This window comes from Sceloporus occidentalis, unplaced genomic scaffold (assembly GCF_023333645.1).
Source record: "Sceloporus occidentalis isolate IW3139 unplaced genomic scaffold, rSceOcc1.0.p SCAF_16, whole genome shotgun sequence".
NCBI classification, from domain to species: domain Eukaryota; kingdom Metazoa; phylum Chordata; class Lepidosauria; order Squamata; family Phrynosomatidae; genus Sceloporus; species Sceloporus occidentalis.
Window position 1 is genome coordinate 10487241 of NW_028316996.1, and position 26160 is coordinate 10513400.

General features: G+C 40.1%; 1 protein-coding gene across 2 annotated transcripts; it reads left to right on the top strand.

The window, feature by feature from the left end:
• Positions 1 to 4475: 4475 nt before the first annotated feature.
• Positions 4476 to 20304, top strand: LOC149303020 (serine/threonine-protein kinase RIO2-like). 2 transcript variants are annotated; one of them, XM_089481867.1, is made up of 11 exons: positions 4476 to 4541; positions 6859 to 6997; positions 7977 to 8093; positions 10299 to 10474; positions 13730 to 13818; positions 14144 to 14335; positions 15310 to 15402; positions 16162 to 16368; positions 16417 to 16653; positions 18007 to 18103; positions 20143 to 20304. In XM_089481867.1, exons 1-11 carry the CDS (start codon positions 4476 to 4478, stop codon positions 20302 to 20304), a joined length of 1575 nt encoding a protein of 524 aa, XP_089337993.1. The 2 variants fall into 2 exon arrangements, with proteins under 2 accessions (XP_089337993.1, XP_089337992.1); XM_089481866.1 differs by having other exon boundaries at positions 16162 to 16653.
• Positions 20305 to 26160: the final 5856 nt, after the last annotated feature.

Below are 26160 nucleotides of genomic sequence, written 5' to 3' on the forward strand. Positions count from 1 at the left end.
TTTTACCCCCAGATATGTTTTATGCCCCCCTGATATGCCTAATATCGATATGCCTTATACCCCCTATATGCCCTGAAATTCATAATACCCCCCATACACCACTATAACTCACCCATATACCACTCTGGCTCCTCCCCCTCCCATACACCACTCTGGCTACCCCCCTCCCATACTCCACTCTGGCTCCTCCCCCTCCCATACTCCACTCTGCCTCCTCCCCCCTCCCCATACACCACTCTGCCTCCTCCCCCCTCCCCATACACCACTCTGCCTCCTCCCCACTCCCATACACCACTTTGCCTCCTCCCCACTCCCATACACCACTCTGCCTCCTCCCCACTCCCATACACCACTCTGCCTCCTCCCCACTCCCATACACCACTCTGCCTCCTCCCCACTCCCATACACCACTCTGCCTCCTCCCCACTCCCATACACCACTCTGCCTCCTCCCCACTCCCATACACCACTCTGCCTCCTCCCCACTCCCATACACCACTTTGGCTTCTCCCCCTCCCATACACCACTCTGCCTCCTCCCCACTCCCATACACCACTTTGGCTCCTCCCCCTCCCATACACCACTTTGCCTCCTCCCCCCTCCCATACTCCACTCTGCCTCCTCCCCCCTCCCATACTCCAGTTTGTCTCCTCCCCCCTCCCATACTCCACTCTGGAGTCAGCAACGGAGGTTCAGAAGACACCAGGGAGCCGGGCTCCCATACACCCCTCTGACTCCTCCCCCCTCCCATACACCGCTCTGCCTCTCTCCCGACTCCGTTGCTGACAGGCACTTTCACTGCAGTTCATAGAAGCCTCAGCGTAAGTGAAGGGCAGTAACGGAGGCTGTCTGTGCGATGCAGACCCCCACCGGCTGACAGAGAGGATGATCCTCTGCAGGAGACCTCGATTCTCTGTCAGCCGGTGGGGGTCTGCGCGATGCGCACAGACAGCCTCCGTTACTGCCCTTCACTTACACTGAGGCTTCTATGAAGCTGCAGTGAAAGTGCCTGTTAGCAACGGAGGTTCACAAAATACCAGGGAGTCGGGAGAGAGGCAGAGCGGTGTATGGGAGGGGGGGAGAGAGACGGACGTGAGAGACCGGCCGACAGTGAGGGGAATCCAGGTCCCCTGCAGCGTTGCGGGGGATCTGGATTCTAGTGTTATAATCAAATCTCTGTTTGAGGTCGGATTATATAAGGAGAGGAGTTTTTTGTTATAAATTGATAAAAATCGATTCGACTAATCGATAATGAAAATCATTGACAACGATTTTCATTATCGATTTTATCGATTAGTTGTTTCAGCCCTAAAAAACATGATACATAGAGGAGTAATCATAACTTCTCTGAACAATTTCTCCCCCTGGAGGATAAATATGGATTGACCAAAACAGCATTTTGAAATAATATTGTTACGTTTTTCGTGTTTAATTGTTCCAAAAGACACTGTTACAGTCTGATGTTGCAGGAATCATACAGTGGCGTTTAGTTCTGTATAGTTTAGGGCATCTGTATACTCTATGTGATAACAAAGTTATGTAACCCATTACAGCATCTGGGTAGGCCATACAGCATGTGACACCCATATAGATATATGTGCATCATAGGTTAGGGTGGGAAACCAAAAGTCAGAAAGAAAAAAACTCAGATGCGCAAAAATTTTATTTTCTTTATTTTAAAATGTATTATATGGTACGCATACTGATTCTGAGTTATTATATATTAATGTCAGTCACATGACATTTCTTTTGTTAACCCTAGAGCTTTTTTTTAGTTCTGAAACAAACATACCCTACCAGCCCCATACTTCCAGTAATTCAAGTACAAGATGCATGCCTACAGTTCACTACAGCTTTTCCGCATTCTTGCGACAGCCCTGCACAGCTAATACTTAGTAATAAATACGTTTTTGTGCGAGAAAAATATACTAATAAATAAGCAGAGCATTATCAGAAGGAACTAACAGAAAACAAGAATAAATAGCATTATGTACCTGAGATAATTCCAGTGACGCTGAATGAGTAGACGACATACTCTTGAAGACTAAACTTAGGGAAGAACGCCAATCGGGAACTGTAAGCGTATCTCCAATTATCAGTCTGGATAACAAGCCTGCCAAAAGAGATACAAATGTCAACAAATAGACCGATATGCGTACGCAGATGCTTAGATGTAACGTAAGGAAGTTTTACGTTACAGACAGGTTGGTAGATAAATGGAACAGCTTCCCATCATAAGTGGTAGAGGTTAAAACAGTGAGGGAATTTAAACATGTTTGGAATAGACACATGGCTATCCTAAATCTGAGGGCTGGTTAAGGTCCGAGGCTTTACAGGAAAAACGGGCAGACTAGATGGTTGAAAAGGTTCTTGGCGGTCAAATTCTGTATCCATAAAACCTTAAGAGGGTAACACAGGGATATAGATATAGGCTCTCGGTAAGCACTACGTATTTAAATATACATCAGTGACTTAGTGGTTGATTAGTGGAAGCTTAAGGAACAGCCAGGTCTGTTTTAGTTGCAGGTTTCCATGTTCCTCCACTATTCAAAAAAGCATTTCCATGAATAACCCTGGCCATGTAAAAAATAAATAAATAAATAAAGGCCACAACTGTTTCTGGAATTGTTTGCAATATGGTAAAAAAACACATATGGGATGCAGCAAACCCTCCACAACCCACTGGCTCCCGGTTCATACAGGACTTGGAACTCTGTAATCAATTCAAGAATCAAAATGTATTAAACATACCTCCTCTCTGAATCACCCAGCGGGTGTTTGGCAGCCTCTCCCAGAGTTCTTCAGCAATACAGGTTTATAAAGGAACGCAACCTGTTTATTTGAAAGAAGGAAAAAAAAAATGTATTATATATTTATATATATTTATTTTTTTTTTTATTTGCCCAATGAATATAAACCTACAAAGAGATAACCACATTGAAATGTGTTCCAGGACACATATTTTGTGCAGGGCCAATATAAAGAGAGCTCCAGTGACCTCTTCATTAAAGAACATTAAAGAGGTCATCGTCTGTGATGGGAAGAGAGATTTCATAGATGACTGGTATTCCCTGGTATTACTTTGCTACCATAGTTCGATCTTTACCATGTTCCTAGCTATGGATTTCCTCAGTTAGTTGGATACACTGAAGTTGGATCATACATCACTACACACGGGATAATCTTATTTTTAACACATTGGCTTTTGAGGTTATTTTCATTTTGTAAATGTTAATGGATTTAACATACTATACCGCATCGTTTAATAATGGATAATGAATGTATTATATGGTCAGCATACAGATTCTGAGTTATTATGACATCTCTTTTGTTAACCCTAGAGCTTTTTTAGTTATGGAACAAACACATATCCAAAGAAACTGAAAGGCAGATTAATTAGAAGCGGATAGGGAAGGCAATCATTGACTGCAATCAACTAACACTGCAAGGTACAGTTCCAATTGTGTCAGTCTAAAAATCTTCTACCCAGACTGAAAGATGCCCAGTAAAGTGTCTGCATTTCTGGGTCCATTGCCAACAACGATGTCCAAGTAAAACCAATATTGGGCGCTGCATGGAAAGTGGAACCCATTACTATACCCGTGAACTTTATAAATGAGCAGACCCGGAGACTCTTCAAATACTTACCCTTTAATAGCCCACGGTTAAGATTCTATATAGTGACTCCTCGAATGTGTAATACCGGTCGGCCTTTAAGGAAACCTCGACATGTCATTACTTAAAGATACACTTAATTGTGTCACCCGCATCCCAGCAGGGATATCAAGCACCAAGGGGGAGCGTAGAATAGGAAGTTAATTCCACACTGTGCGACCCTAAAAATCTGCCCCTTCACCTTGGGGTTGGGGAAAAGACCCTAAGATGCAGCAGGTATGCACATCACCCCTTCATAGAACAAGCCACGTGAAGTCTATGTAATATCCCAGTGAGCAGAAACTGTTGCCAGTCACCATGGAAACCAATGTTATGTTCCTGCTGACTGCTCCACATTCAGAATGGGTTTTTTTTAATAAATTCGCTCTTTTTTAATATTGCCCCTTAGATCACTATCTCAAGCCCCCTCCCCATTATGGCAAGTAGTATATATGATCATGAAGAAAAGCATCATCTCACCTGCAGCTGAGCGGCTCCCGTCCCGCTCCCTTCAAACTTTACTAAGCTGTCCTTAGCAGCCAGGACTCGGCAGACCTGTAATGCCAACAACTCGTAAGCAAATTGAATATTACAATTAATGACATGCAGCCCGTCGTGTAAATTATTTATCTGTGTTTACTACTCACTGTGTATATTTTAATATATAGGGAACTGATGCACTTTTCTTTTTTTAGCAGCACGCTCTACATAGCTGCAAGGACCTAGAGTCGCGGAAGAGGTAGTCTCTGCGTGGTGGCGTATGACGTACGGGTGAACCGCAAGTGTGTGAGTGGTGTGCGTTCCACAGGCCAGGTGGTCAGGATGGGCAAGCTGAATGTCTTACTCCTGCGATACTTATCCAGAGATGATTTTCGTGTCCTTACAGCGGTGCGTACGGTACCTGAGGGTGTTGGAGATGTCCTGGGGAAGTTGAATGGGCGGGAAATGTCAAGTTACGGTTTAGTTTGGGAATGGACTGCTAACTCTGCCATTTTCCTTTGACTCGTATCGAACACATGCTGCTGAGCCGTTGCTTTAAAATGCTGACTGACTACAGCATGTTCATAGAAAGGTGGCAGATAACCTATTAATTAATGGTGGTGGATACCATGACCCCCTTAGTTAAAAAGGAGGCCTAAAAAAATAATAATCCACAGTTGTATATAGTAATGTGTTTTTTTACTTCACTATTAGCCAATAAGCTTCCTTTTTTCTGGAGTCCCGGGGACTCTCACTGTAGGCAGTGATTGTATTTTCCTTTTTAAAACACTACTCAGCGCTGGTAATGCTAAAGAAACCATGCTTGATATTAAATCCTTGCTCGATAGACCTTTTATTAGTCAGAGCCTGAGTAACTAAGACTGAGCTATTCTATTATTTACTGCTGGGCAGTATAATAAGGTGTCAGGATCTCTGTGAGGTAGAATACGCTCAGATGGCTAACATACAGCTGTCTGAAAATCCAAATAAAAACTAGAACTGTTAGAATCATCAACACAATGTTTTTTTAGAACTTTCTATTAATGTACTACTAGTAATAAAAATGGTGGAAGTTTAGATATTGAATGCTGTTCGGTTACTTGCAAAAAAACAATATTGGAAGTGGATTCTTATACGAGGGAGTTTAATTAAATAAGATATCTCACTAATATGTCACTTGTCCATTTAAATAGACGTTTTACCCCAAATAGTGCTGTCAATGGCAGCTCAGGTTAACTCAGAAGATGAGCCGCCTAATGGATATATACACCGTTTGGAGGTTCTGCAGTAGTTGGGCATGATATGCATTTGTATAGGAAGAGATCGAGAAATGCCGGACGTGGCAAAGTTTATATCCGGAGGTTTAAACACTACTTTTTTAGCAAGTGGTTTATAAATTGACGCTTGATGATTTGAGTATGTGAAGGGTACCTTCATAGCCTTCATATGAACTTTAGATGGATAGTTTGCTGTCCCTAACAGCCCCACTATAGAAGAATGCATATTAAGGTACGAAAGAAATGTAAAAAAGCCACTGATTGGCTGCTGGAAAAGACCCCCGAACCCAGTGTTCCCTAAGCCAGCACTGGAGCTGAATAGAGGCGATCATTTCTGCGGATGGGGAAAGGAGGCAAAAGCATATAGGGCGTTCTTCATAATCCCCCCATGCATCTGCAAAAGGGACAAGACAAAAGCTTAAAAAGAAAGGAACCACGCAGCTATCCTTTACAATTACATTAAAGTAGGGCTGAAACAACGAATCGATAAAATCGATAATAATCGATAACGGAAATCGTTGTCGACAATTTCCGTTATCGATTAATCGAGTGATCGATTCGTTGTTTACTTACCTCCGCGAGCGTTCCCCGCTTCTGCAGTCTCCGCCTTCTTTTAGTTACGTGACGCGTTCCGGAGGTAAGTATTCTTCATGTCTGTGCGAGTGGCTCCATTCGCACAGAGCGATTCGTGGGGGTGGGGGTGGGGTTTCAGGGGATGCAGGGCAGGGTGTGAGTGTGGGGGCAGGGCAGGAGACTGGGTGCAGGGCAGAGTGGGGGTGGGGATGCAGGGTGTGGGTGCAGGGCAGAGTGGGAGACTGGGTGCAGGGCAGGGTGTGAGTGTGGGGGCAGGGTGTGAGTGTGGGGGCAGGGTGTGAATGTGGGGGCAGGGCTGGGTGCAGGGCAGAGTTGGAGACTGGGTGCAGGGGCACAGTGCAAAGTGCTGGGTGCAAAGTGCTGGGTGCAAAGTGCCAGGGCTGGGTGCAAAGTGCCGGGTGCAAAGTGCTGGGGCAAAGTTTCTTGAACAGTAATAGTCCACCTCTTTTCAGAATGTTTGGGGTTATTTTGTTTCATAAATATTGTGTTTGGGTTCTTGTACTTTGAAAATATTGTTTTTTATTACATCATAACAAAATAAGAATGTTAATGTAAATTTTAAGTTGTTTTTTAACATCCAGTTCATTAAATTATTTTAAATAAACGAAAAATTTGCATATTGTTTTTTTTTATCCGATTAATCGATTAATCGAAAAAATAATCGGCCAACTAATCGATTATTAAAATAATCGTTAGTTGCAGCCCTACATTAAAGATCATATGATGGCCGGAGTGTCCCTTTAATGCGTATTAGTGTTGCATTGTAATTGCCTTTTTTTGCCTCCGAATGCATAGAGGGATTTTGCAGAACTGTCCCTGTTAGCCTTATAAATTGTATGTGTTTAATTTTTCAGGTTGAAATGGGCATGAAGAACCATGAGATTGTGCCAGCAAGTTTAATCGCCTCAATTGCGAGCCTGAAGCATGGAGGCTGTAACAAAGTTTTGCGAGAGTTGGTAAAACATAAGCTTATTGCTTATGACCGCACAAAAAGTAAGCAATTTAAGTCTGCCTTTTGGGTATTTTCCATAAATGACTTATACCACATCTTTTCTACACCAACAGGTCTTGTTTATAAAATGCTCTGGTGTCCATGTCCCCTTCTTAGTAGTGGCATTATTAAATATGAATTATTAATCATAAGAATATTGATATAGTGGTACGAATAGAGACTTTGATGTTTGGTTCATGGAGCGATGAAATAGAACAATTTAAAATTATAAACACACAGACGAAAGCCCTGCGCTCAAACTCCCATCACTCTTGGGCGGCAGCAACGGCTATAGTATTCATCAGCCCAAAATACATAGAACAAGCACCAAAAAATAGTTACCTGCGTGCTATCCCAAATCCCTGTGCTCATTAGAGATTTGTACCTTTAGCTCAAAGCAGCGAGGTGAATTGTTCAGTGTAGGACTCGACTAAGAGGTTTGCCGTGACGTGGCAGACAAGCTTTAAATGGCCATTGGAGTGAAACTAAAAACCTCCATTTGTCTAAATAAGCATAGGGATTTGGGATCGCGCGCAGCTAACAATTTTTTGGTGTTTGCAACTTAAAATTATAGCTGTCAAATAATTCTTCTCTGATGGGGTAAGAGAAGCCCCTCTGCCATCTGCATTCACTGTGGGGACCTTTATATGATGTACTGAGTTTCTCATTAAACAAGTCATGAAAAGAATTCCAAACCGACAAGAAAATAATGAATGGTCCAACACTGTTTTTATTTTATCTATAAGAAGGAAACGTACCCTAAAAGATATCTGTATCTTATATTCTAATTCAAATTAATTTGTTGCCAAATGTCTCCCATTTTAAGGAGTGTTGCGTCTTATTTTTAGGTATTGGCAAAAATTGTAGTACATAAGCGTGTCACTAGCGTGTTCCATGCTCCTGCTTAGGGTTGCCGGTTTTATTATTGTTAATGACACCCAGCAGGTACATCCTTGACCATTTTTCCACCTTTTGGTTTAGCTGTCCAGGGCTATCGTCTAATATACGGAGGGTATGATTACTTGGCGTTAAAGACACTTTCTTCTCGTGATGTTGTCACTTCAGTTGGAAACCAGATGGGTGTCGGGAAAGAATCAGGTAAAATCAGCTACAATGTTTGCTGTGGGATTTTGAAAGACTTGCTGTTTTTGTGTAGAATTGCGTAATGAATAAAGATCTACGTAGGACTAGCATCCTAGCCTTTTTTAATGCACTGTAATTAGCCCGTCCTATCCTATATACATGAAAGCTTCCTTGGGAATGATGTATGAATTAGGGCTGCAACAACGAATCCATAAAATCGATAATCGATTATGAAAATCGTTGTCAACGATTTTCATAATCGATTAGTTGAATCGATTTTTATCGATTTATAAAATGCCCGCCGGGGCTTCTATTACTGAATCCGGCGTCACGTGACCTTCCAGTGCGGCTTCCATCATGGAAGCCCCAACGGAAGCGGAGGGGAGAAGCGACTGTCTGCGCGCATCGCACAGACTCCTGCCGGAGAGGATCCAGGTCCCGTGCAGCACTGCAGGGGATTTGGATTTTAGTGCGCGATGTGCGCAACCTCGCTACTTTATCTCGCTGCCACTTCCACCTGCCCCACCAGGGGTTAATATATCAACAGAAGAAAAACAGGACAAGTAAGCAGCGCTGGGTAAGTATTATCTTTATTTTTATGCTCATTTGCCCTGTGTTTCTTCTGTTGATATATTAACCCTTGGTGGGGGCTGGTAGAATTTTTGCGGGATCTATTAATTATGTGCATTCTTTAATTTGTGTTTTTTTTTTTTATGTCTAATATTTGATTTATTGTTTATATTGTCCATATATTTATATTGTATTGTGTATTTATTATTTTTTGTCTATATTTAATAAATATAACAAACCTATTTTAGCGATGTCAGTTTTTCTTATATCGGGGGGGCATAAGACATATCAGGGGGCACAGTGGTATCAGGGGGGACAGTGGCATAAAGGGGCTATAAGGCATATCAGGGGGCACAGTGGCATAAAGGGGCTATAAGGCGTATCAGGGAGCACAGTGGCATAAAGGGGCTATAAGGCGTATCAGGGGGCACAGTGGCATAAAGGGGCTATAAGGCGTATCGGGGCACAGTGGCATAAAGGGGCTATAAGGTGTATCAGGGGGCACAGTGGCATATCATAGGGCATGGTGGCATATCAAGGGTAAAATGCATGTCAGGGGGCATGGTGGCATATCAAGGGTAAAAGGCATACAGGGGGCTATAAGGCATATCGGGGGCACAGTGGCATATATATGGGGCTATAAGGCATATCAGGGGGCACAGTGGCATATATGGGGTATAAGGCATATTAGGGGACAGAGTGGCATATAGGGGGCTATAAGGCATATCAGGAGGGGTATAAGGCATATCAGGGGATGGCAGAATGGCATATAGGAGGTATAAGGGGGCACAGTGGCATCTCTGACATATAGGAGGGTATAAGGCATATATAGGGGCAGAGTAGCAAATAGGGGGTATAAGGCATTTCTGGGACAGAGAGGCAAGCTGGGGGTGAGATGTGCATAACTGGGCAAAAATAGTTTACAAGAATATTTACTAGTAAAGCTTTTTTTGGTATTTTTTGGGTTCTTGTTAAAATATAGCTTTAATTATTATGTCAGTAAAATAAGAAGGCAAATCGTAAAATGCCATTCATTGTAAATTGTTTTTATTTTAAATAAACGAAAAATTAGCATATTGGTTTTTTTACCCGATTAATCGGCCAACTAATCGATTATGAAAATAATCGTTAGTTGCAGCCCTAGTATGAATTAATGTAATCGTCAGTATATAAAAAGAAATGATTTTGCTGCCTCTTGCATACTCTGAACGTCAGGTTGCATGCTGTAAAATGCGCCAGCATGTATATAAAATGGCCGCAGAAATGCATTTTATATGAATGTTCTAATGGTTGGAATGCTGGTTTGCTTATTTTCTTCCCTGCTTTGTATAAGCCCTCCTTTAACACACTGAACACTATAGAGAGGTAAATCCACGTATGATTTTTTGGTGACAGAGAAAACACGTGCGGGTGAAAGTAATATGAAGCATACAAAGTAATGTCATATACTCTGAATATATGTATTGTAAGAAGTGCTGCATGCATTATTGGCCCCACAAAAGGAAAGGAATAATGATGCATATGAATATGCTGTATTTACAGAGACATGAAACCCCCCCCCCCCCCCCCCCGATATGTTGTGATTTTCTGTTTGATTGACATTACATAGTATCCCAGTGTTCTGATTTATTGCTGTTCTAATATACATAGATATTTACATTGTGGCAAATGATGATGACAAACAGATGGCGATAAAACTTCACAGACTCGGAAGGACATCCTTTCGCAACCTGAAAAACAAGCGTGATTATCACAAGCACAGACACAAGATGTCCTGGCTTTATCTGTCCCGTCTGGCTGCCATGAAGGAGTTTGCCTATATGAAGGTAACCACTTTGTCACTTGTTACTGAATGTGTCTCGTACAGAGCTGCATGAAAACAATTTTTATGACATACTTGTCTATTTTTGTCATTTTTTTCTGAGCAGCGTTTGGGTATAAAACTGCCTTTGCGCCCCCTAGTGGATTTTCTGCTCATATAGTAGATCCTACGGTATGTATACAGACCTGGCAGCCTGTGTAACCATCACCCATGTAACAAAACAGCAATTTCTTTTTAATTTCCATTCACTATTCCTTATCCTCCGTTGAATAGTTTGTTGTGAATGCCTCAAGCTCGAAACAAGTGATTTATTCTGTTTGTGGTTTTTGTGCAAAAGGTTATCTAATTTAATCTCAACAATATAAACAGCTTTTTCTGTATGACCTATAGTTCAATTCCCATGCATGCAGCTGACTGATCTGCTATCCAGGCGGTTACAGATATGGATGTTAAGTTGCACAACGTTAGGGGACCTCAGAAGTCTCTTTCTTGCCAACACAACACCTTCCCCTCACTTTGTGTCATTGGGTACTTGAGACTGTATAATGTAGCCCAATGGGTTATTCTCCAAAAATGTAGCCGCACGGGAAATAAACCGTGGTATAGCTTCAGATAATCATAAACGCATTTCACCCTGCTGGTGTCGCAACAAAGGAAGACGTCAAGAAACAATAATAGCGTCTGCAACAGACGAAGGAAAACACACATAGTATCTTCTTCCTTTTTAATAAAATTGTTGCGTTAAGTCAAGACGCTGGGGATATACCTGATGCTAATACATATGCTGGAAGAATTGATTAAAGCAGGGATTGGGGGAAAAAACACAATTGTGTCTAGCCAAGACTCAATGGTTCCTCAAAAAATGACTGCTGGTGCTTTAGGGTTTTTCTTTCTTTTCACAGATTTATACACAATATGTTTAACCTCTTAATGAATTTAAACTCGAGCTTACGTGACTATATCTTTTTCCAGCGCTGACCAATAAAAAGTATTCTGTTTGACTGAAGACCCCAGACTTGGGAAGTAGAACGGCGTTCTGCTCTGATTTTGGTGCCAATGCAGAACTTTTTAACACGCCTTGGTTGAGTCGCATCTTGTTAGGCGGCATTTCTTAAGTGTTCAGTAAAGGTTCTGCTCCACCTACTTTTATAATGAAATAAATGCAGCATTAGAAACATAATTCTGAACAATAATGAATGTTCAATCCCTTCCCAGAAATAATTCTTTAATCATGTAAACTTTATTTGTTCAGAAATGCGTAATTGTGGTCATTGTTGTTCACATGAGGTCTTTATGTTGGAATAAGATAAGTGGCACGAGCTTTGGGGACCTCTGACGTCTCCATCTTTCCATCAGAAGAGGATTCTGAGGTCCTTAAAGTTTGTGTAACTTTACACCTTATTCTGTTTGCCCGATAAAAGGTATTAACTCCGGCTAAAGACTTCCCTTGGGCTAATGCGGCTACAGCATCGCAAAACAACATCGCTAAGGTTTGCTTGCTTAACTGCAGAGAGGTCTATTAATGTTGTGTGTAAGTGGAACGTAAAGCGATGATCCATAGCAAGTTTTATACAATAAATGTTGGGGAATTTGTTGCTTATCTCTTAAGAAAAACATTTGGGGGGGGGGGGGGGCTCAAGGCCATGGCTATGTTGATAAAGCAGCGTTCTATATTTTCGATACGGTTTTTGGGCTTGCTTGCTTTCTAATTTGTCGCTCAGTTTTGCTTGGCTCAGAAACGCGAGCGAGGTGCATGAATTACGCTAATAGCAGCCAAGCGACTGCACCTTTAAAAACAAATTCTCCGTTGAAACCAAGATCCCCGATCTGCGCTGCTGGACGTGTCGGGCTGGAATAACGCTCCCATTCAGAGCTCTCGTTTCTCTAGGTAATTTGATTGATTTTTAGAAATTAGCAAACAGTCCTTTCATTGCATGAATCCCAATGTAAGCACGGCGTGTCTGACCAAACGAGGTCGAGAGACTTTCCAGGATACGGTTCGTTTTATTCAGTCACCGTGCGGAATACCAAGCGATAATTGAGTCAAATGTTTCTCCTATGAGTGTTCCTTGATTTATAACGCTTGGAAACGCTCCTCCGCCTTACAGCAGATCACACTCGAACCTTCTCGCAACATTAGATGACATATCTTTGGAGCCATACAGGTCTTCGTTCCTCTACTTAAAGGGTTGTAATCGAGCAAAATTGAAGAAGCCGCCCATCCTTTGCTTTAACACAGACTTTCACAGCAAATAAGTCTGCTTGTTTTCATCTATTGTAAAGTCTCAGACATTAAGCAGCCCTGTGGTTTTGTCTTAGATTCAGGATAGTCATATATGACACATGCCTACACCATGCGTTTTTACATCCCCTGACTGCGTTAGCCTCTACCACTTCTGCTGGGCGCCTGTTCCACTTATCCAACACCCCAGATGTTCGTCCATCCCTAACTTTTATTGATTTTCAGTATTTTAACATGGAAACCAATGTAACCAGTCAAAGTTTTCATCGGTAGCTTATGGATATATCTAAAATAGCGGTACAGTCCCAGGGCTTCTGGCTTGGTTGGATATGTATAATTCAGGGTGGAGGTCACCTTTGTGTATGAATTATGCCGGGCAAGGCAATGACCTTCGTAATGTAGAGTTAATGTTGTGAGTGGAAACTTACCTGCAAACTCCAACTTTATTAAATAAACTGAAGCTTGGAAAAACATGACTGATTGCGACCGATTTCCACAACTGGAGTGGCGTATATATTTTCCACCGATGGAAATCAGTGATGTCTGTGCTGATCAGCCACGCTGTGTGTTATCCTAGATTCCTTAATCACTCCACAAAAACATTGTAAACCTCACTTAATCGCCCGCTGCCAGCTGCAGTCGCCGCTTCACTCTTGAGTTTGCCTTCCAGGTGTCCAGCTGACTGTTACAATGTACTTATTTATAGGAATTCATTGTCCCAGAGATTAAACGGACACTAAATTAATACATTGTTGAAGCTTTGAATAGTTTTATATAAAAATACTATTCTTTGGTGTAATTTAAGATGAAATATAAAGATTTATATATAAGCAATGCGTGAACATAAGACATATTATGACATGACATCTTTGCACAGCAGGTATTACGAGCTTTCAATGTTCCATTTTTTTATTTTTTTTTATGTTTAGAAAGTAATGGTACTAAAGGAAGATAGGATGATTTGGAGCTCAGCATTGAATTTTATTCTCTCCCCCTCACCCACCCATCTTTCTACAGGCCTTGTATGACAGAGGGTTCCCGGTTCCCAAACCTTATGACTACAACAGACACGCAGTTGTTATGGAACTTATTAATGGATATCCCTTGTAAGTAAAAATATATAAACAAGTCCACTTTTTTCATTAAGCTTGTTGTGTGACGTTTTTACACTTAGCCTCCTTAATAAGTTGATACTGTTGCTGACCGCTAGTTTTTAAAATGTTTCTGTGGTTTCTTTTAAAAGTTTTTTTGGGGTTTTTTTTATTGAGTATACTCATTAGTATCCCCAGCTTCTTGTCACCATCATTTTAGAAGTAAGACATATGTTTCTATTTAAAGTTGTATCTGTGTTATTGTCTTGTCGAGATAAAGTGTTACACTTGACATGTCCATTTATTTATGGTCCCCTGTAACTGTGTTTCTCCTGACTAGGTGTCAGATCCATCAGGTTGAAGATCCAGCATCGCTGTATGATGAATTAATGGAGCTTATTGTCAAGCTTGCTAATCACGGCTTGATCCATGGTGATTTCAATGAGTTTAACCTCATGCTCGACGAAGAGGACCGCGTTACAATGATTGATTTCCCACAGATGGTCTCCACATCTCATGCAAATGCTGAATGGTGTGTGAGACTCTGCCTTTGGATCAGATCATACTTACAATATTTCCTCAAATTATTGAATTCAAATCTCCAAGTTTAAAATTCACATAGAGAACTATAATAAGGCACTTCTGTCCTTTACCTGATTGGTTCTATTGGTAATGTTAGGGTGGCACCAGGAAAATTACCAAGCGGTATCAAGCCCTCGGTGAATAGCTGAACTTTTATTATGTGCTAGTATCCTGATAATAAAAAACCAGATACTTGGTAACAAGAAAGGAGGCACTTGTTTGATGACCAGATATATATACACACACATGCCGATCAGCAGTATCATTATGACCACCCGCCTAACATTGTGTAGGTCCCCCTTTTGCATCCAAAACAGCCCTGACCCGTGACTCCACTAGACCTCTTAAGGTGTGTTGTGGTGTCTGGCACCAAAATAGGTAAGTGACGCACCCGGCCATCCATGTGATGTAAAAGAAAACGTGATTCATCAGACCAGGCCACCTTCTTATGCTCCTGCACCCATTGTAGCTCAGCATGGGCACCCTAACTGGACTTTTTTCAGCCCATGACCCTGTCGCCGGTTCACCACTTTTCCTGCCTTGGACCACTTTTTATAGGTACTGACCACTGCAGACCGGGAACACCCCACAAGATCTGCCGTTTTGGAGATTCTCTAACCCGGTTCTCTAACCATCACAATGCCATGATAACCAGATTATCAGAATATCAGTTATTCACTTCACCTGTCAGTGGTCATAATGTTATGGCTGATCCGAGTGTATGTGTATGTGTGTGTATATATCATTTTAATAGATAATGAAGCTATATAGCTGCTAATAACGTTTCTGTGGCTTTTGCAATGTCTAGTTTTTCCTTATGTGCAATGGTAATTTTTTTTTTTTTTTTTTTTTTTACGCTTACATATTGTCTTTGTTACGTTTTTGTTTTTTTTAACTTGTAAAGTACACTTTGATTTATTTTAGGTATTTTGACAGAGATGTTAAATGTATTAGAGATTTCTTCTTAAAGCGATTCAACTATGAAAGTGAACTCTACCCAACTTTTCAAGATATCCAGTGAGTGGACCTTTCCCCCAATGTTTGTTATAATCTGTGAGGCCTAAATTTATTATTTTTTCGATAAACTGAATTTTATGTCATAACATTTGGAATTGCTATAGAAATGATCCCAATCATTTTGCAGATTTTATGACTCGTAAATCAAAATGACATCCAGGATATGCTTCTCAAGCATCTGGAAGGGAACTCTGACTGATTTAGAGGCTTTTCCGTTTTGACATTCTACTGGGAACAGATGACTTTAACTGTAGATGTGCGTTGTAATGCAAAGAATATTAGAATATGAGTAGGAATGAATGAATCTTCTCCAAGAAAGGATTTGTTTTCCAGATTTTAACAATATAATTTTGTGTAGTGGTTTGTTAAAACGAAGTCTAAAATTCATGACACTTTATCATTCTTTCTGTTCCTTGTGTATTTACTGTCCTACGGAAGGCGGAAATTATGTATTGTAGGCAAAAAGTGTGATTAACATTGTAATTTGCCATCTGGGATCATCACCTTCCGCACATTTCCACGGTTAAAGATTTGCTATTATGTAGGAAGTGTCATCGGTGAGCGTTGGACCAAGCAGCTTGTTTGTCAGAATGAGGAGACTTTCTCAGTAGCAATTTGCTAATATGTATACCGTTCTGATGTATTGCTTTATAGCAGGGATTATATTAAGATATTCCATTTTAATATGGTCGGGGAAAGGTTTTTTGGGCTGCTGGCAAAGCTGCCTAATATTGATCCGTCCGTTGGTTTCTTTTCAAGGAAAGAATGTTCTCTGGATGTGGAAATTGCTGCAAGTGGCTTCACAAAGGAAATGCAAGAGGATGATGACCTGCTGCACCCCGAGGGACCCGGCGAAGAGGACGACGAGACCGGAACTCAATGCAGCCTGCTTGCAGGAGATTCGCATGGATCGGCTGAGACTGCCAATGATGTGGACAGAAGTACCTCAGAGCCACCAGAGAACTCGCCTCCTGACAACTTGGCTCGTGATTGCGAGAGAGCTGCAGAGGAGAGGGATTTGGAGACGCAAGCGCTAGACATGGCAGACTTTACAAAAGCCATGGCAGAACTTGAGGGGCATCCTGCTGGTGATGCAGCGAATAGCAGTATGAAAAATGAAATGAAAGAAGGGCAAGGGGACGAGGATGGTAGTGGTAGCGGAGATGATGATAACAACTCAGACGAACATCAAGATGAATGTCCGGATCTAGTGGACCTATCTGGAGCTAACAAAGAATACAGACCATTCAGGTAAAAATGTATGAAGTGGGTTTAGTGTAGATGTGTGTTTAACATGCTGTATACAAAAATACCCAGTGGACACTTTCTAAGGTTAACACCAAGAGTGAAACAGTGACTCAAGTGACTGCAACTCAATATATATAGATATGGAAATATGTATATATATAAAGTGCAGTGCTTGGCAAGAGGTTTAGTCGTTCAGCCAAGCATTAACATAGGCAAGATAAGTGATTCGTGTGACTTTACTGTATGGTTGTAAAGGCCGTTTGTGCTTCCAACACAGTTGACCACCTAGGATTGTCACTGGAGTTTGAGGAAGGTGCAATACACAAATGCATGCAGTGAGTGGCAAGGGTGAGGGTGAAAACCTTCTTACATAGAAAGGTCAGAGGAGACCGGCCAGTTCAAGCTGTTAGGCTACCAATACTAGAATAACTATTCTTTACACTAGCGATGTGCAGAAGGCTGTCTTTGAACACAAAACACATCAAACCTATGAAGAATAGATGGCCTTACCGGCAAAGGACAATTGCGCTAGACAAGCGAGCTCAATGAAGTGGCAATTGAGTATGACATGCCATGTCAAAACAATTCTAAATAAAAGGTGCAAATGTAGTTATGAATTTACATTCTACAGTAAAGTGTGCATATACAGACCATTATTGAGGTGTACATTAAGTATATATGCATAAGGACAGGAGGCTGCTACGTAGAGCTTGCCGTCTACAATGTATTTTCTCCTGTTCAGAAGAAAATCTTTCAGTACACCTTTTTTTACATACTCTGTTTTGAATAGGGGTTATTTGACTATTTGCTGTCCATCCTTTCTTTCACAACCCATTTCTTTATCATTTATAACTCAAATTATATTCTGCTGTCACTTCATCCTACACAGTAAATGTAATTAAGTGTCACACCACGCACATCGTCTTGTCGTTTGCCAAACCGCAGAAATTTAGAGCCATGCCGGCGATAATGATTAACTAAGAGATTTGTTACATGACCTCACCAAGAGCCTGTAAATTGTGTGCAGCTCTGTTCGAATATATATTCTTGTGTACGCAGATTTCTGACTATCAACGTCTGTTTATATAGCCTGTTAGCGCCATAGCATACCTGAAGATACAGTAAACATAGAATGTAATACAAGGCTGAGGATCAATGTGTGTTTACATCAGTGATATACCAATGAAAACTGTCAATCACTTGTCATAATAGTCAATGCATTTTGTGTTCTTTCATAATTGCATAGGAAAAACCAACGCTGTCAATATAATAGATAAAGTTTTATCATAAGTACTCCCCGAATAGATTTACATCATATGTGTTTGGAAAAATAACGGTTTTCTATCTATGCACTAGGGATGAAGAGAGCTTGTGCCATATCAGTGAACACAGAATAAGGACAACAAGCGTATCGTCATTGGCCTCCGTAGGAAGCTGTTCTACCATTCCACCCGTACGTAATGAACCTTTTGTAATGCAAATAAATGTAGCATGAACTGGTAATTCCCTGCGGGAAGTAAACATTGGGATGCCGCAATTTTTCAATAATTCTTCTAAAGCAACCATTTACACAGTGTGTGTGTGTGTGTGTGTGTGTGTGTGTGTGTGTGTATATATATATATATATATATATATATATATATATATATATATATATATATATATATATATATATATATATATAATCTCTATATATCTAGATAGATATATATTATACTTTTAAAGAGGCAGTTCCAATGATGCAAAACATTGCTTGCACATTATTGCATGTTTAGCAAATAACCCATTGAAGATTTGTCTTTTATAAGAGATATATTTTATATATCAAACTGTTAGTGCTAGCTTTTGTGTTTCATGATAAATTGTTCCTGCGAAAAAATACAAATTAAGCAAGTTTTTTATTAAGAAACCATTTCTGAGAAGAATCTTGGTATCTGGACCCAGTGGTGTTTCATGTACGAAAAGTGAAAATTGTGCAAACGCTGAAAGGTAGTCTTGTACCCATAGCAACCAGTGGAAGTAAGACCATTACATTTGCACCAGAATCACGTTTGTATACATATGTATATCCCTCAGATTTGTATGTATTTACTTAAAATAACCTTGTGAGCTCTGCACGGACAAACAATGTAATGAACCCTTCTGATACTCTCGGGTTTAATCATATACTGCATCTGTGTCTTTGTTTTCCTTTTAATACCACTTTTAATTCTCCCCAAAATGTTGAGTGATGGTTTACAAGTGCCATGCGAAGTCATAATGTTATGATATGTGAGGAAGACAAAAATTATTATGTTCCAACCTATAGATTTATGTTTTTTAATGAGAACCCCGCCTATACTGCATTATTTCTGAAATCAAATTTTAGTTGAGTGATTCCAGCAGTTGTCCATGAGCCATAATTCAATTTAATAGCCAAACTTAAGTTTTATGGTTCCCTTCAGGCCGCGGGAGGTAGGAGGGGGTCATTTTTCATGCAGGTTACACAGCTGTCTTCGGATTTGTAGTAATAGGAGTGAAAAGCAGCCTGGACTGATCGCATGGATGTATACATATAGATGTAGCTTTACCCTTCTTTTTAATGCTGTAGGAGGAAGTCTCGAAGTTTCAAGGCCTTGTATATAATTTTTTAGCACTATCATTGCTATTTCTTTGAAACTCTCGGACAAGAAGCTGTATGATCTTCAAGCCTGTGAACATACCCCCACCCCCATCTGTGCCAGACTGCGGGTGGTAGATATATGGAACAGTCTCCCATGAGAAGTGGTAAAGACTAATAGAGCTAGATAATTTAAACATGCGTGGGACGGGCATAAAACTAATCTTAGACGAGTCCCAGGACTGATTAAGGTCTGAATCTTTACATCAGGAAAAATGGAGAGACTAGATGAGCTGAATGATTCCTATCTGCCACCAAATTCTGTGTTTCTATGGGTTGTCAGCAGTATACTCTTCTGTAAAGAAGCCACATAAATGTTATGTTGTGCTGTGTCCCTTTCAATACATTTTCTTTATGAATTGCTTGGCAAAGATGCTAATTCATTAGTCTAGCATTGCCAGGCCATTCGCAGTCCCGGGAACGCCACAAAATGAAATCTAGACTGTGACATTATAGTATAATCGCACCACAGCACATGACGGATTACATTTATTTCTCCCCAAGCAATAGTAGAAACAGCCACAAGATGGAGCCCTGTAATCTTAAGAGTTCTTGGTGTTCCCCATCAAGAGTTATAAGGAGAAAGAAATGGTGTCAACAAAAATGATAGAAGAGAATAAATACAGTAGTAGTAATAGGTGCAGTATTTTTTTTTCTTCCATCACACTTTCCCAATTTCATAAAAATCTAATAAGATAAACATGTCCCCAGCATTGCATTTACAAGGAACGAGTATTTTTAATTGTGAAAGTCTTTGAATATTCTGGGTAAAATGCCGCTTATAAAGTAAAGTGCGTTAACCAACTCTAATCCTGTTTTTGTCATCTTTTAAGGAATTGGTAAAACAGAAGGTGAAACGTCAGCTAACAAAGCAGCAAAAATCATCCATCAGGAGACGACTACAAAAAGGAGAAGCTAATGTGTGCACCAAGCAGCGCAGGGAAAACATGTACAACATTAAATGGAGCGTGGATGCCGCAAGCTTCTGGGGATAGAATCAGAAGGGCAGCCTAGCAATGCTTATTGATCTGCAGAAAGAACACGCACAACTAAAACTGTAATAATATCCACGTCACAGAAAAAAATACAAAACCGCAATAAAATAGTGATGTTTCTTACAAATAGTTGTATATGATATATTTTTACACTTCCTTTTCAGATGGGAAACTCGGATAAAGTTAAAAACATACATTTAGGTGATACGGCACTTTTCAAATGAGACAGAGCAATGAATCCTGTGAATGCGACTACAGCTGGGTCGCATTGCTGCCGGTTATTTTCAAACTTTGGGAAACCCTCTTCTTTCTACCACTCACTTTTGAGGAACTGATAGACAAGTTCCTCACTAGAAAACCGGTTAATAGAGAGTGGGAGATACTTATAGTATTTATAGTACTAACATCCACATAACCGTGACGGAAACTCAGGGAAACCATCCCTTAGGTGTTCAGTTATTGGAAGGCTGCAGACAAATAAAGCCAAGTCTCTTACCTGGAGCCAGTCTCGCTCCCTGCTTGCACTACTACTGTGCGGTTGCATTAGGTGACCCTACTGCTCTTCTGCTTCCTATCGCGGGCCTGTCCTGTTTTAAACGATTGGGACTGGTCCTATGTGTTGTACTATCAATGCAGTGAGTTGAAACAATGTGCCTTGCTGTTAAATATAACAAACTCGCCCACAGAGGTATGTGTGTGTACAAAGCATGGGCTACCACATATGTACACCCTACGTGAAGCATACATGTCAGGTGAACTGTAAGATTACTGAATATTATCTTCAGGAATATCACCTTTTTATCATTTGGTATATAGATTTCACCATTTTGCTATCTGGTATATTAAGCAAGAAAAATTGTGCTAGTTTTTGTCCACAATAAATTCTGTTATATGAAGTCATGAAGCACAATTATGTAACAAACTCTCTCTTTAGTGAATAGACCCTTTAATCTCAGATTTGTCAATGGCTAGCCAGCGAAAATTAATTCTCCACAGCATAAGTCATGAGATTTTAATACTCCTTTCCTACCAAACTAAAAAGAAAAAATGGTGTATCCACGTACCATGATGTTCCCGTAATTGTTTTCTGCTGTATATAAGAAAACCTCTTTCTTTTTTATTTATATTATATTTACGCCGTATCACAAACCAGTACTTTTGCTTGTGTAACTGTTAAAAGATCAGGATCCAACAGACATTGGAAGAAGTGTTGCTTTCTATTTTGCTCTCCCCATTGCCTACCAGAACACACAACAGTTAACGGAAGAACAAAAAAGAACATTTTTGTCATCATTAAAATATTACAATTTGACTGAAGCTTTGTTCAGAGTAACAACATTCTTGTAGAAGGTCATGTTTGGGTTTACAAGAGCCGGAGCGCTCAGTTCTCGTTTTACGAGTCAATACTCGACAAGTTCTTAACTAGAACAATTTATGGATAAGAAAGGTTATATTAATACAGCATTTGTAACACCTAATAAATGAATATCCTGTATAATTATGCTCTATTATTTTACCCCAAGCATTCAGGAGTTTCAGACCATGATGGTAACTACGGTACCGGTCGATTTAAAACACTCGGTGGGAATGTCTCATATGTACGCGATCGTTAAACCTAAACCACATTTTAAGGAAACTCATTTGTTTTTGTATAGAAGAGCCAGTTTTCAATCTGACTTAAGATCATTGGAAAAGAAAAATGATTATGGCGCAGAGATAGTGTTTCCAAATTGTCCGGTAGTTTAAAGCATGCTTTATTAAGCCGTCACAGAAAGTCCATGATCAAGGCTCTGCGACACGTTTCTTTGATGGTGTGATAAAACATGTTTGTTACGCTGCTGACACCACAGTTTCTTTTGTATTTGATGTTGGGGAGAACGAAAACCCTTGACCTGTATAACCCCTTATGGCTCCTTCTACTGTGTCCATCCTATCCAGTTCTTATGGCAAGGCCCGATACAGTAAATCTATTACATTTTATTTATGTAGTGCCAACAGATTCCATAGCGCTGTCACAATAGACACAACCGATGATGACTTTCACACAGGTTAAGCCATATTGGTACGGAAGGTGAAGAGGACCTTGTCCTTGGGAGCTTACTATCTATTGCGACATATTACATCATCTCAAGGGGAGATTTTATTAAAACATCATTTAAAGTATTAGCATCATGCCAGCATTAACTTGGGTAATTTCCAATCTGTCCTGTGAGAGTCCCGACCATAAATCAGTAAAATTCAGGATACTTTTTAAGGTCCAAACTTGTTGTTTTGAGCGCTGGCACTTTCAGGATCTGTTGCAGAGGCACAGACTGTATTGCACCCCATTTTCTAGCAACGTGCTTTAGATATTACTACCCCCTTAAGAGAACTCAACTGTCATAACACCTCGGGTCGATAAAATGACTCAAGACTTTATTATAAAATTAATTTAGAGGAGGTGTAACTTTAAAACTCGGTTTATATATAGGGTAATATAGATAGGGTCATGTATTAAAACTCTACTATTTCCAAATCCTCTTTTTTTTTTTTTTTAACTTTCAAGCGCAATTTATATTAAGACATTACCAACAAGGGTCATAAAGGATCATTATTAGAATAATTTATTAATTTATATAAATGCCACATAGTATAAGAGAATTCTCTTATAATAAATGTTTTTACTGGTAAAGATGCTAATTGTGTCACAAATCTGTTAGTTTTATACCACATACACTTTTTATGCATAACCACCTTTTAGAAAGATTAGCCTACTGTTGCCCCATCTGCGTTACGATACAGCTTGGCCGGACTGAGGGGAATCCAGTGGCTTTTCATAAAGTTAAAAGCCTAAAATGTATTAAATTCAGCCACAAACCTTGTCACAAAGCAGGGAGGCAGAGGATGAATTGTTAAAACCACCATCTCCACCAAAAGCTTTTTTTTGAAGATCACATTTCACATTTTAAGCCAATAAATCCAGTATTATGAGGTTTGATCACATAAATGATACCAGAAGGAACATTTTCTAAATGCGCAATTATAAAGGAATTATTTGTCAGCGCATGGAATTATTGTGAATTTAAATTGATACGCTGAGCGAGAAAAGGGAGGGTGACATAATACAATAATGGCCATTGAAACCATTGAAAAATGAGTTGGCCCTGTTAGAAGGAAGTGCTCACGGTGAAACATGTTCTTTGATGGTTCAGTGAAACAATATCAACAGCAATTTGACAGATGAAATAAAGAGTAGTTCTGTGCTGTTTACTTTGAGATGTAGAGAGTTACGCAGTGCCTGGGACGTGGCTCTTGCACATTCACTCTCCGGCGCTGATTTTGGCCTGAAGCCCCAAAGACTTTCCTGTGTCATTTCACCCAAGTCATTCATTTGTATCTACTTAGTGTGCAATCGCGACGGCCTGTCCTCTCTTCCCAAATCTAACGAGCACCATGCGGTCGCACATTAGTATCTGCGCTATCCTGAATAACTGCCCTGGAGCAGATGACGGAAGGCTTTACGCTGGCCAGTTCCAAAGCTTTAGCTACAAGGAGCCAGCTGCTTAGCACAACGGGATTGTGTTTTCTGGAATTGTGTTCCACATCGTACTTTGAATTGTTTTTTTTTTCAACGTTAAGGAACTTGAGATAACGTAACTGTTTATTTCTTAGCTCAACAAAGTAAAATATGGTCCTGACCACCTAAGCCAACTACCGCGCTTTTATCTGATTTAGAGATATTTGTATTTATAACCACCCTGATGGTAGTCACAAACAGCTTTATTATTAATAACTAGTTGCACTTCAGATACAGGGTAAAGTTTGTAAAAAAAAATAAATAAAACATTTGCCTTTTGTATAGAATAAAGAGAAGACACTGTACACATTCTATTAAGGGATAACACAAAATCTCTGCATATAACATCAGCGATTCTGATCCTGTATGTGATGACAAAGAAACCTCTGAGCAACTGTACATTGTACAAGGAAACAGACGTAGTCAGTCCGGGTGAAAGCACGTCTGTCTGTCTTGAGACTCTGCCTATGAAGTCCACAAATGATAATTGATCAGTCTGCTCTGTTGTGCCAAGAGTGGATGATCCTTTTACACAAAGGTACCCAGAGTAATAAAGAGCTCTTATGGGGCTATATGCTAAATGTACTTGTTTTGGCAGGAGCATTTCATTGGTTGTGTCTTAACTGCACCACTATTACCACTATGGTTGTTATCAGTAGCGTAACTACAGGGGGGCGAACTCACATCTCTAGGGGGTCCTGGGCAACCCCTGCAACCACTTGTTCCTGTCTTCTTATGCCTGTCTCTCTGTGCCATTTCAAAATTGTTCAGAAAGGGCCAGTTGAGGTCAAAAAGGCCCTTTCTAAAATATTTTGAGCCGACACATGACCCTATGGTGAAACCAAATGTGTATGCGTGTTAGCCTGTGTAAATTTGTGTTGTTGCATATATATGTGCCATAGTGTATGTTGGAGGGCAAGGGGGCAAAGATGGCACTGTGGGGCATGTTGCTTGGTGAAGTTGGGGGCCCAAGGCAGTTTCTAGTTATGCCCCTGGTTGTTATACATGACCCCTTATGTGAGGACTAGCTAGCAGATGCATATCATTTTGGGATCCATATGCCCTTCTTGCTTTCCTTCCCCTGATGCCCTCATGTTGTAGAGCTCCAAAAGATACAACAGTGCATAGGAAACAGTAGAAAATGTCTTTCTAAAATAAATTGTGTAAATAAGACACATTCTTACACATGCATTACTCAGTTACATATATAAAACTACAGGGTTATGTAATAATACAGCTTTGGTAATATCCTGACTACCACCGGGTCTCTAATACACCCCCTAAAGTGCCCCTCTTTTCACTTTGAAATGGTAGGATTTATCTTATGTGAAATGGACAGATCAAAATATTTTAACTGAACACTTTTTAAGAAAAAATCAGCATTAGAAATATATTTCCTAGTACTGTTGAACAAAATATTTTTTTAATTATCTAAAATTCTTATTTTCTTCTGAAACCACCTAATTGAACTATGCGCTAATAGGATGCTTGGAAAACATGTCTAATTTATCTATGAATTATGCAGGGCCCCTCAAAGAAGAATTTACCTTTCATGATGCATAGTAAAAAAAAATTGAAAAGTTTCAATTCGCAGTTTAGTGAATAATCCCCTTAATGAAATGGCTAAAAACATCTGGATAGTTTGACAAAGTTTGTACTAAAGATCTCAAAACTAGTAGTGGTTGATCATGGGCTTGAAATCCAACCATGGCTTAGGGGCGACCCTAAATCACAGAGAGGCGGAATCTGGGGTTCTGACGTATCACCCTAACACCGATCATCAGCTAAGGGGTAGATGAAATTGTAATTTGAAATGGTACAGTGTTAAAACTACTATAATGCCATGTACTGCTGTTCCTTTGTTATAAAATTATTAAAATGTGTAAAAAAAAAAAACTTTTATAAAAATATACAACCATGAGTTTAATTTAAAAAAAATAAGAAAAATGTTTAAATAACCTTCTAACCAGGGGCACTAAATAAAAAGAATGCGCTATCCAAGGCAAACCTAATTAAATACAATTAAATAGAAATCCTCAAACTAATGTTATATCCCCTCTGCAGATTTTACCAAGTTAACAGGTTTTTCTTAAACAAAAATAACCCAATATAAATGATTCCCTGGAATCCATGTAGGGAAAGTTTGGATGAAAAGAGAAATGCTTTTCTCATGGCTGGCTGTTCTCAGTGGCCTGTAGGTGGGTGTGTTGAACAGAAGGAAGCAGTGGGAATGAAGCTGTCAGCTAATTAGCTCAGCCTACAACAAAGATAAGCAAAGCCAGGGAGGAGGACCCCTGAGG

What these genes read in the sequence shown, in the direction of transcription:
- LOC149303020 (XM_089481866.1), top strand. Translation starts at nt 4,476, where the DNA reads ATGGGCAAGCTGAATGTCTTACTCCTGCGATACTTATCCAGAGATGAT. An exon ending in GGGTGTCGGGAAAGAATCAG is followed by an intron (nt 8,094 to 10,298) that starts GTAAAATCAGCT and finishes TAATATACATAG; the next exon opens with ATATTTACATTGTGGCAAAT. An exon ending in CTTATTAATGGATATCCCTT is followed by an intron (nt 13,819 to 14,143) that starts GTAAGTAAAAAT and finishes TCTCCTGACTAG; the next exon opens with GTGTCAGATCCATCAGGTTG.